At 37.0% G+C, this 11,990-nt stretch overlaps 2 protein-coding genes and 1 non-coding gene across 3 annotated transcripts; 1 reads left to right on the forward strand and 2 right to left on the reverse strand.

The window, feature by feature from the left end:
* Positions 1 to 1,493: 1,493 nt before the first annotated feature.
* Positions 1,494 to 2,105, reverse strand: LOC112094710. The gene has a single exon (XM_024176322.1). It carries the CDS (start codon positions 2,103 to 2,105, stop codon positions 1,494 to 1,496), a length of 612 nt encoding a protein of 203 aa, XP_024032090.1.
* A 487-nt stretch (positions 2,106 to 2,592) lies between these two features.
* On the forward strand, positions 2,593 to 2,699 carry LOC112094715. Its single transcript, XR_002903652.1, has one exon. It is a non-coding gene; the product is annotated as a small nucleolar RNA R71 (small nucleolar RNA).
* Positions 2,700 to 7,556: 4,857 nt separating this feature from the next.
* LOC112094711 (L10-interacting MYB domain-containing protein-like) lies at positions 7,557 to 8,382 on the reverse strand. The gene is made up of 2 exons (XM_024176323.1): positions 8,059 to 8,382; positions 7,557 to 7,979 (listed from the first exon to the last, which is right to left on the reverse strand). Exons 1-2 carry the CDS (start codon positions 8,380 to 8,382, stop codon positions 7,557 to 7,559), a joined length of 747 nt encoding a protein of 248 aa, XP_024032091.1.
* Between the last annotated feature and the right edge of the window lie 3,608 nt (positions 8,383 to 11,990).

Raw genomic sequence — 11,990 nt, forward strand, 5'->3', positions numbered from 1 at the left:
AGGGACTCTATGGATAATATGTTGCTCGGGTTAGCTTTTTGGCTCAAACGGTCCAAAGAGGGCCTCTATCCTATCAACACAACAAAGACCTAGAATTTCACCTCGACAAGTCCTTTGGGTAAGTTCTAGCGTTCTCATTGCGATAAAAAGTCTCAAAATTGCACACAAAGCCACACATCAAATAAGGAAAGGTAGATAGACATGTGCTTAGAAATAGAGATAACAACATCAAAAGCAAGCATGATAGATCAAGCACACAGTCAAAGATATAGAGACACATACTAAATGAAAGAAGAGGGTTTAGCATGAAGTCATCATCGAAGCCCAAAGTCATATGTAATACAACACTCAGTTCGGTACAAATATCAAAATAAATTGAAATCTAACTACCCTACAAAAAGAACATCAATAGGTAGAGATGATAACAAAAGAAAAGAAAATGATACTCTCCCCCAAACTTAAAAGGAACAATGTCTCCACTGTTCGGCGTTAAAACTCAAAGGGCAAAGGAAAGAAAAACAATACCTCACGGCCGGTCTAAGTGTTATCGGCCATACCTCATCCAGCATCATCAATTCCACCGTCGGGTTCGCCATCTGAGGTTCCCGGAGACTAATATGGCTGTCAAAATCCTTCAGGCGACATATCGCCTATTGACAGGCGACATATCACCTGTCATTCTGTCTCCCTCTCCTTATTTGCTTTTTTTTTCTTTTTTTCTTTTTTTTTTTTTTTTTTTTACAATGAAACCCATTTGACACAGAATCAACGAAAAATCATATGTGGGTTGCCTCCCACGAAGCGCTTGATTTAACGTCCCTAGCTGGACATGAACACGACTTCATCCTCCTGGTTCTAGCTCGATGGTACAGAATGAAAACACTCGCTTGATCTTAAATGTTTCAGATAATCTTGACTCCACCTTTTCAGGGGAGAGCTTCAATTGAGAGTTGAAAAGAAGGACGCGTTGGCCCAGAGTGAGATCTTGCCACGAGGTTCGCTGGTCATGCTTCTTCTTGGCTTTCTTCTTGGCCACCACCATTTCATTATTCATCGGGGTGGCAATGGCTTCAGCCCTCTTAACAATATACTCCCCCGCATCATCTTTCTTGGGACAATGTTCATTGCTCAATTTTTTTATGGTTAGGGAATTGGTAGGACCATTCCCCAAAGAGTCTTTCGGCATAACTTCTTGAGTGAACTCCTTGATACAAGATTTCAATTCCTCCACTCGGTTGCATGTCGGCTTTTCTTGCGGAGACCTCTTAGGATTTAAGATGTTGAAGATGGCTTTCTCCTCATTAACCCTTAGAGTCAAGTTCCCACTATGCACATCTATTAAAGCCCTTCCGGTAGCTAGGAAAAGCCTTCCAAGGATAATGGGGATTTCCTGATCTTCTTCCATGTCCAAAACTACAAAATCAACCGGGAAGATGAACTTATCCACCTTTACCAATACGTCTTCAATGATTCCCCATGGGTAGGTAATGGACCTATCCGCCATTTGCAAGGAGATAATTGTAGGGGTGACCTCTCCAAAATTTGGCATAGTTTGGCATTTGCTCTAGAGCGTCCACGAAGGGGATGTTGATGTGGATCCTCTTGAAGATATTAAGAAATTTCTCAAATTGCTCGTCAAATGCCTTCTTCTGGAACCGTTGAGGGAATGGCAATGGGGGAGTGATACGAGGTGGGTTATCCAGAAAAGTGATCGAACCCGGTCTAACCACCGGTGCTTCCTTCTTCGCCTTCAGATTTTCCTCCTTTGACTTGTCCTTACCATCATCGTTGCTCTTGATAGGCTCCTCATCAACCATGGCGTTTTGAGCACTCGGGCTTTCAAGCTCTTTACCACTCCTCAATGTGATGGCCTTGCACTCCCTTGGGTTCTTCTCGGTGTTGCTTGGGAAGGACCTTGATGATTGCCCTTTTATAGCATTAGCCAATTGGCCAACTTGTGTTTCTAGTGCCTTCATAGTGCCTCCTAAATTGGTGTAGTGAGTTTGAATGTTGTTGAGATGAGCGTCATGTTGATCAAGACGAGCCTTAGAGTCCACAATATACGTCTTCAAAAGCTCTTCAAGTGATGAGGAAGGCTTTTCCATTGCCGGTTTACTCGACTCCAGAGTTGGTTGTAAAACATTCCGGTTGTTGGCATAAGAGAAATTTTCATGGTTTTTTGAGCCTGGGATGATAGTATGTCGGTAAGTTGTTGTTGGGCCTAAAATTGTAGCTACGGTTGACAAAGTGACAGCTCATCATATGAATCACTTGAGCTTGAAGCTTGTGCCATCTTTACAACTTCTTGATTACCATTGGCATTGGCTGCGGTAAGTCCCTGGATTTGAGTAGTCAAGAGCGCCATTTGAGCCATGAGAGATGTCGTTTGATCCACATCATAATCCTGTTGCTCTCTTCACAGGGGACTGCTCGTTTTGCCATTGACAACTATTCATTGCCATGTCCTCAAAGAGATTGAGTGCATCCCCGGGTGTCTTTGACAAGATGGTCCCACCAGCCGCTGCATCAATATGAGCCTTAGTTTGCCCAGTAAGCCCATTGTAGAAAAGTTGAACTTGGAACCAATCCTCAATACCGTGTTGAGGACACTTGCAGAGCATCTCTTTAAACCGTTCCCATGCCTCATATAATTGTTCATACTCAAACTGTTGAAATTGAGTAATCTCGGTCCTCAGTTGAGACGTCTTGGAGGGCAGAAAGAATTTGATGAGGAACTTTTGGGCCATGTCCTCCTATGCGGCTACACTCCCTGATGGTAAAGATTGAAGCCATGACCGAGCCCGGTATCGCAAGGAGAATGGGAAGAGTTTCAAACGGATGATCTCGACACTCACTCCATTAATCTTCACTGTGTCACAAATCTCCAGAAAAGTGGCCAAATGGATATTGGGATCCTCGTGCGGCAAGCCTCCATATTGGTTCTGCTGGACCATGTTGACGAGGGCCGGCTTGAGCTCGAAGTTGTTGGCATTGACTTGTTGACGTTGGATGCCCGAATAATTCTCGTTCACTACGGGCTTGAAATAATCTCGCAACGTCCGTTGCTGGTCTGCTTGGTTTTGTTCCTCGGCCATGTTCTTAGCCCTAGCTCGTCGTTCTCTCCTTAATGCTCGAACAGCTCATTCGATTTCTGAATCCAAAGGCAAGAGTTCCGAGCCACGTGCTTTTTGCATGCACCTACGAACACAACAAAAGAAAAATAGATAAATAAAAAAAAAACTTATATTAAAACAAGATATTTCTTCACTATAGTAATCTAATTCTTAGTCGTTCAATCCCCAACAACGGCGCCAAAAACTTGTTGCAAATATAATTTGACTATGCTTGCAAGTGCACAAGTCGTACAAGTAATAAAGTGGTCCGAAGACCGATATCGTCCCACGAGGATTGGCGTTAAGAATATAAACTAACTATTGTGAATATCATATCTTAACTTTATCTAAGCGATCAAATTTGGATGTGATAAACTCAAAGAAAAACTAAAATAAAGGAAAACTAAATCAAAAGGAAAGATGACAGTAATTAATAATACGTGCTGAAATTAGAACGGAAAATCAATATGATAAAAATGCTAGGGTCTTGACTTCACTCTATTGCGATTATGTTTCTCCGTAGTAATGTGCCTAACCTAACTCAACGTTCTTAAGAACCTAGAGTAATGTATATCCTTATACTCTTTCTCGAGTGCCGCATAAAGAATGTGTAGGTGATATCAAGCCTATATCTCTATACAACTATTCATCCCTACCTTCATTAAGTTCCACTCTCGAAACAATTTCTGGAATTCCACTTCTTAATTTCACAACCTAAAATTGTTTCGGTTACCTAGGCAATGTTTATCTCTCGATCTCACACCAACCTAAGTTGTTCTATCCGTTTCTTGATTGCTTGAACGTTCTCCTCTCAAGTATTAATCCTCAAAATAAAAATCTGCCCAATTCAAAATCTCATAAAGCATGGCAATATGTAAATCATAGATTTAGCAGCAATAATTCAAAATAGAACACGGAAGAAACGAATAGCTTTAATTAAATGCACATTAAAACGTCGAAACAATAATCACAAATAGAGATTCATCTAAACCCTAACAAATAAGAAAATTAGCCACACATCATGTGGTTCACAATCTCAAAATAATATTCAAAACTCAGAAAAATACAAGAAGAAAGATAAGAAGAGAATGAAGAATGCTTGGAATTCTTGAAGAATCGCTGAAATTTCCCTCGAATCCTCTCCGATTCAGTTTTTCTTCTTTTGCAAACCCTTTTTCTCCTCCTTCCCTTCAGTTTTTGGCCTCTCCTCCTTATATTCCACGTCCAACACATCCCCAAGAAGCTAATTCTCACTTTCCATAAAAGTCCCTGCACCAAACTAGGGCAAAACGCGTGTTTCTAATAAAATCAGGTAAATCAGGCGACATATCCACTAGAATAGGCGACATATCGCCTAAAGGAGGCGACATAACTCCACAAAGGAGGTGACATATCGCATCCCTCTCTGGTCCTTCGCATAGGTTTGCTCGATTTTGCTCCTTTTCGAGTCGCATCGCCATCTGAAGGCGCCATATCGCCTCGTTCTCTATCTTTTTTACCAAAAATGCCTCAAAACTCAGCGATTTCACCCTTTCCTACACACTCAAGGGAAAGTCATCAAATCCACATAACTACTTGAGGAAAAACACGCTAAAACTAGCTAAAGGAGTAACGAATGAGTGCATAAATTACGCACTCATCAGTAGAATCCATAACTACGGGGATTATAACACGTTCAACCTTTTCTGTAAATGCTGAATTTTGTTAAAAGACCAATTAGAAACCATTGTAGCATAAAACAACATAGCAATGACCACATTAGCTGAGAAATGTGAAATTTTGACATACTTGAAGCAACATTTTCACTAACAACATCCGGTTCCAACTCCAAACCCATCTCCACATCAAGAAAGTCTCCATCAGATTTGTCATAGTCAGTAGTTCTGTTTTCACTACCTTTAGTATCATTTGCATTCTGTATCCCATGCAATGGGCTAGTAATTTTAAAGTCAAGTCCTATAAAAATAAAATGCACTGTCCTCAACAAAGGCAAATACCCGTTCAATATTCACAACCATAATCCTAAGTATTTTAACAAAACCTCAATACCATGAAACCAAATTTTCACCTTCAATTCACCAATTGTAAAGACTAACCTTTCATTCGTAGTGACAAGTACGCAATGGCAGCAAATACACTAGCAAATGAAGCCCCAAAACCCCAATTGTAAACACTTACCAATGGGCTTCACATGCTAGGCAAAGCAAAGTGAACCGAAATTATAAAACCAAATGAGAATAAACTACTTATGGTATGCTAGATGGTCCACAAACACCTGTAACAAAGAGGAAAAGTACTCATCGTGATAAAGGAAACAAATAGGACTTACATTATATGAATAAACTACTTCTATAAGAAGCCTGCAGATTTCTTACCCAATCGACACCTTCCCTATACTCATGGAAGAAGGCGACCTCTTGCTATCCTCCAAAGTAAGGCACCTTGATGCGAGATTCCGTGTCAACAATACTTGTAAATTTCTTATCTGCAGCAGTGCCATTAAGATATATCGGAGAGACAACCATAACACAGTGACCGCGGGAAGCTAGTACAATAGGCAAAGAACCAAATACAAAATACACACACACACGTAAATACAAACATATATATCCACACACAAACGTAAATACAAACATATATATCCATACACACACCCCACGTATATACCTACAAATACAAACTTAAGTCCTACAAATACACACATATATACCTACAAACTTAACTCAAATGAAAAGAATTAAGTCGTATTCATTAAGCTTACTGCAATTTGATCTCGTACTTCATCTATTTCCAGTGATAGTAAAGCTTCATTCTCTTCTACATTATTGTTATATGGTTGATTCTCTTCATAAACAAAATCATCTAGATTATCCTCGACCCTTTGAAAATGTAGATCACGCTTATGATGCTTCCTAATGTAGTTATGGAGCGCCATTGTAGCAATAACTATTTTCACTTGCTTTGCAAACGCATAATTTGGCATGTCTTTCAAAATTTTCTATTTTTTCTTCCAGACACCAAATGTGCGTTCAATGACACTTCGAAGAGAAGAATGTGCTTGGTTAAATACCTCTTTATAACCAGTTGGTCGATGACCCATTCGAAATTGTTCTAAATGGTATCATTCTCCTCTATAAGGTCCAAGAAATCCTTTTAATTGTGGATAACCCGCGTCAACTAAATAGTATTTACCTATTGAGATACAAACAAAAAGACTTAGTACATTATAAAACAGCATTCTCATGAATATAGAAGAGGTTTTAACCTTCTGGTGGTTTTGGGAACTTCAAACTTGTACGGCGTAGTGCTGCTAAGAATATTCTTGTATCATGAGCACTACCTTCCCAACTTGCATATGCATATGTAAATTTCATATTCAAATCACAGGCAACCATCACATTTTAGGTTGGCACACGCTTTCTACCAATAAATGGGACTTGATCTTCTAGTCGTATTATAGCTGGAACGTGTACGCCATCTATTGCACCAATATAGTTCTAAAAAAAAGAAAGTTCTACGTTTAAAGTGAATACTTTAAATAAGGAAGGAAGCATATTATGAACTAAGAGAATACCTTAAAATGAGGCATATATCTACAATCCACTAATATCTCTTGAGGCACTCCACTAAACTCTGGATCATCAGGCTTTATAACATCCATACTCATACGACAAACAATGTCTAGAACATACTCAAAATATCTACTAATTGTTTCACCAGAGTGTTGAAATCGTTCTTGTGTTGAACGATTTCTCGCACCCTGACCTAAAATGAACAAAAACATTCCGACTATTTCAAACGCAGACATATTTCTTGATCCCTGTAATCCGTAGTTACATTGCAAGTCATTACATAGGGACATAAACACATCCTTATCCATTCTAAACATTCTATAACTTCTAATTTCATGTCCGCCTAATAATTCCATTACCCACATGTTTCCAATTTAAGCAGAGTTCATACAAGGATTTTTGTGAATATACTTATTATAATATTGTTCAATGATGTGTGCAGTAACACAAACAAGTTGTAAACGTAGCTGGGTAATATTGTCAGTCATCCCAGCTAATAATGAAGAAACCTGCATGTAAACAATGTTCAAATGAAATAATAGAAAATATCAATGTCTGATGGATAAAAATAGAGTACAATATTTAATACAATGTATTCGAAAGCATGGAAAAAAAAACACTCTGGTACATAATTAATGAAAGCCACACTAAAATATTACTCATAGTAAAGGAAGACTCAAGGGACACTCTAGGGAATTTAAAAGGATGATCCTAGGCCGTGCTCAAACTTAAGCCAGTTAAGCTGCAACTCAGGTCGTTTCAAAGCAAAAAATGACTTTCTTTTAATCGTGTCTACGCACAAGTGGATAGCAAAAAAATACAACTCGCTCCCACTCTCTAATCCAGGTAGAGATTCAAGGACTTCAATAACTCATGTCATGCTATAATCTGGTCCTTTAGTTTGTGCAATGGATGATCCGGAACTAATAGTCTCCACTACAGTGAAAAGGCGCTCAATTTGATGAGACAATTTGGCCGCACCGCCAACTTTATCCTTGCCTTTCCCTCTTTTGAATTTCTTTTGTCCCTCATCTAGCTCGATTGGACGCTTCTTCTTAGGGTCCTGTGACATTTCTCTTCTGATAGGTGCATCTGATGATCCACTACTCTCAAGTTGTTCAAGTGGAGATATCATTTCATTTGTTGTTTTATCATCCTCACATGTCATCTGTCCAGATGCGGGTGTCCAAGCATACACCCCTGTGGCCACAATATTAGTAAATATCCTATTCAACTTTTCCTCAAACTCTGGTTCAATTCCCCGAGTGTGAAACTTCGATGCGTTAGGATGAATCTGTAAAAGTACTTTAATAAATTAAACCTGCCACACACCAACACTACACTATCAATAATATGCAACTTCATTCGTATACCTGCAATTTTTTATGCCACCATTCCTCAAATGCATCAATAGTATTCTTTTTATTGTTCCAACCTAAACCAGTTTCCTTCCCAACAAGGTCCTTCCAAAGTTTCCAATCATTCTTCAAAGCATCCCACTTATTCTTCAATTGTGTTCTTTTATACACTCGTTTGGTTGCTTCGCTAAATTTTCGAATTACAATTTCCCATCCAACTTTGTCAAGATGTGTTCTAGGTCGGTGTCCACCTTCAACCTCTTTGATACACAAATCACAAAAAAGCTCTATTGCCTCGGAATCCCATATCGCTTTACCTTGTGTTGCACTACCCTCCATTTGAACAAATGATGACTGAAAGTACTGCCACCATTATAAACCCAACACATATTTGTAGATAATAAAAATAACTAAAGCAACTTAAGGCTTTTTTAAGCAAATAATAATGAACAAATAGCCAAGCAAACGAAACCACAAGAGTGTCAACCTCCATTCTTGCTAGTATTGCAATTGAATGGTAAAAACAAATAGAACGGTAAAAAATGACAAATGATCAACCAATTTAAGCTACAAATAAATAACATAGGCATGAATAAAGAAACAGAACTACCATCCCTGTTCTTGTTTCTTTCCTCTATCTATCCATGGTTTTTCTTGTTTCTATCTCACAAGCTCTCCTATCTCAAAAGCTGTTTTTCTTGTTTCTCAAGCCTCTAAAATGAAAATACCACATCCTACCTAACCATCCACGGTTTCTTTCCTCTTCTTTCTAATTTTACATTGGTATACTCATCAATGATGTAATTCAAGCTAATGTGTAAATTGACACAATTACAGTTTTTGCTTCAATATGAAAGGTGCTAAGCTAATATGTGTCAGGTGGATAACATTAAGAGCAAAGCTATATATTGTTCCCACAATTATGTTAAGATTCATGTTTCCCCTTCCCAAACTAAATACCCTTCACCACCACTAGTGACATAACTAGCTAGCTAATTCCAAATCAAAGTATCATCACAATTACACATACATAAAACATCACCACATCTTTACTTTGTGAGAGAGTTTGATCATCCTCATAATCATCATAAAAAAATTGAAAAAAAAAGAAACATGTCTGAGGCAGGAATTTTTACAGCGGAAGTTAACAATAAATCAGCTTAGAAGACGTCATCCATCAAATAAAAGGTGTGAATAAAGCTATCAATTATACCAATAAATTAAGAACCTCAATTATGTGGGACTCGAACACATGTATCCGTGAGGTGTGAATAAGTCTTAAGATAATCCAGATGAGCTACAATAGATTTCTCACTTTCTTACATGATTATGTTAAGATTCTTGAGTAATAATGGTAAATTAGAGACCTGCACTTGTATCCTCTCCTAGGTGAAAGAAATTAAAGCAAAACACGATTACTGGACGAAGTTTGACTAGCGTTAACTATGCCATCTGGTTTTTCCTCTTGCTTATTCCCTCCTTTCAATATATTTTCTATCCATACTTTTTTTTGGAAGCAACTGATGTAAATTTTCTCATCCATTTAGGTCATTAACGCATGAGAATAGAAAGCAAAAAAATTGAGCTTTCAGGCATCAATGTTTCCTGCCACTTTAAGTCATCCACTATTGACTTCCATGACTTATAAATGAGCTACACTCCCAAATAGATAACAGACATGAGCAATAGAAAAAGTGGGTGAGTTAGAATCCGGTCAAAACAAAGGGGTTACATAGCAGAGAGATAAAAAATTTTCACAAAAAATCCATCAACCCAGAGAACACAACCAAATCAACATTCAAAAAAAAGCTCAATGGAGTACTTACAGAGGCTGTTGCGTTAGGATGAGCTCTAACTGGTAAATCTACTCAACCAACGACGAAATCGCAGAAACCCTAACGAGAACAACCCGCGAGAACTGAGAGAGAGGAGCGACTCCGCCTGGCCGACAATCGCAAGAGCAACCAAACGGAAATGGAGAAAGGGAGTCCGAGAGAACAGGGAGATAGAAGAAAGAGAAACAGGAGAGAGAGCTCGGCTGAGAGAGAGCAGAGGCAGTCTGAGAGGGGAACACCACTGATCGAACAGAAAAAAAAAATTGGCTAAGGGAAATTGTTTGATTCAGCGAGGGTATTTTGGGAATAATGAAAATTTCATTAATGAGCCCAGTAGATTCCCACACAATCTACCAGCAGAAGCAGCCAAAAGGCTGCTTCTGATTTCCCCCTAAAATTCCCCATAAATTCTCTAAGAAGCACTTTTTGAGGTGTTTACCAAATACTAAAAATAACTTTAGCTAGGTAGAGAATTCATTTTAAGCTCCTAAAATCTCTACCAAACCCACCCATTAGCATGTTGGTTTCAATTCAGCTTTTATTATTAAAGTGTTTACTTTATACATCTGAATCGTTGGGTCCAACCAAAGTACATAATTATCAGAAAGAGCATGCCCAAATATGCATGCGATTCAACTACTTTACTATTTTTTATTCTTAATTTCATTTTTGGGCTGATATAATGTGATTTGCCTTGATCAACAATTGTTTTGACATCGTGGTTGAAAACCTACCCCTCAAGTTGCAAAGTCATTTTAGGCCAATCTGCCGTCACTCGTTCCTTGCTTTTTTCCCCCCAATATTTTGAGGTATAAATTATTGAGGGTAGTTCCCCATATATTTTGTGGTTTATTTGATTATAATTAGAGTTCAAATTCTTCCTCTCAAATTTTCTTTTTACCCCTTTCAAAAGAAAATTATGTTGTAGAATATGAGAAAAAGAAAAACATATCATATTAAAAAATAATATTCAATTTAATAGAATTTAATGAAATCTAACTCTTCATAACTGTATTTATTGTATTTTATTTATTTATATTGTTTTTTTTTTAACTCGGCATAGAAATCTCTTATAGAGGTAACATATTTGAAATGAGAAAATCCATTGTTGAATTTCTTTTGAATTCGATAATTATCATCGCCCAAACCACTTTAATTGAAGAACTAAGATTGGTTTGTATTAAAACTTTAAATGGTGAATCGTTAAACATTGTTATTTTTTAATTATATGCTAAACTTGAATTTTATTTTTATTTTTATTAATTAACTATTTTATAATCTTTATGAATTATTGAAAACAATTTTAGTCTTAAACTTCAACCACCCAAACTAAATTGCTCAAATTTATGAGTGATTTCGTTTTAGTTTTTGTTAAAAATATCAGAAAAAATAACTTTTAGTTTGGTGAGTGGTTTCTAAAAAAAACAAAAAAGTCCCAAAACACCTCTGCTTCAGTTTTTTAATTAAATTTCAAAAACTTATTTTAGTTCTAAGTTAGTTTCGGTTTAGTTTTGAGACTTTGGTTTGTATTTTTAGAGTTTGGATTTGACTCTAAGACCGATTTATTTTCATGAGATATCAATAATTATAATGCAGATTTTTTTAATTAATTTAATGAAATTTTCTTTAAATTTTAATAACTTTTTAGTGACTAAATGGGTAAGTACAAAAATAATTTTTTATTGAGAAGAAAAAATTTTAAAAAAATATTTCTCTTTTCATTTTGTCAAGAACCCGCCTTAGTTTAAATTAGTGTGTTACCCGTGCAAATAGCACGGATATATATATACATCGAGAGAATAAATAGAAAACCAAAAGATAGAAACCCAGAAAAAAAAAAAAAAAAAAAAAAAAAAAAAAGATAAATGTGGTCTAAAACGCAATTAAAAAAATAGTGGGGAAAATTTTTTTGAAGAAGAAAGAAAGAGAAAACCCAGAAGAAAAGCATAAGATCCGTTCCAAAACACAGCAAAAGAAGAAAAATGAGGAAAAAAATTCGAAAAATGAAGAGGAAAAAAACCCAAGAAAAGTAAAAAGCCTCAAATAGAAGTGAAAAACCAGAAACTAACAGTAAATAAAGTAGAAGAACAATGACAACTCACCAGAAAAAGT

The sequence above is a fragment of the Morus notabilis genome, unplaced genomic scaffold (genome assembly GCF_000414095.1).
Source record: "Morus notabilis unplaced genomic scaffold, ASM41409v2 Scaffold24, whole genome shotgun sequence".
Lineage (NCBI taxonomy): Eukaryota > Viridiplantae > Streptophyta > Magnoliopsida > Rosales > Moraceae > Morus > Morus notabilis.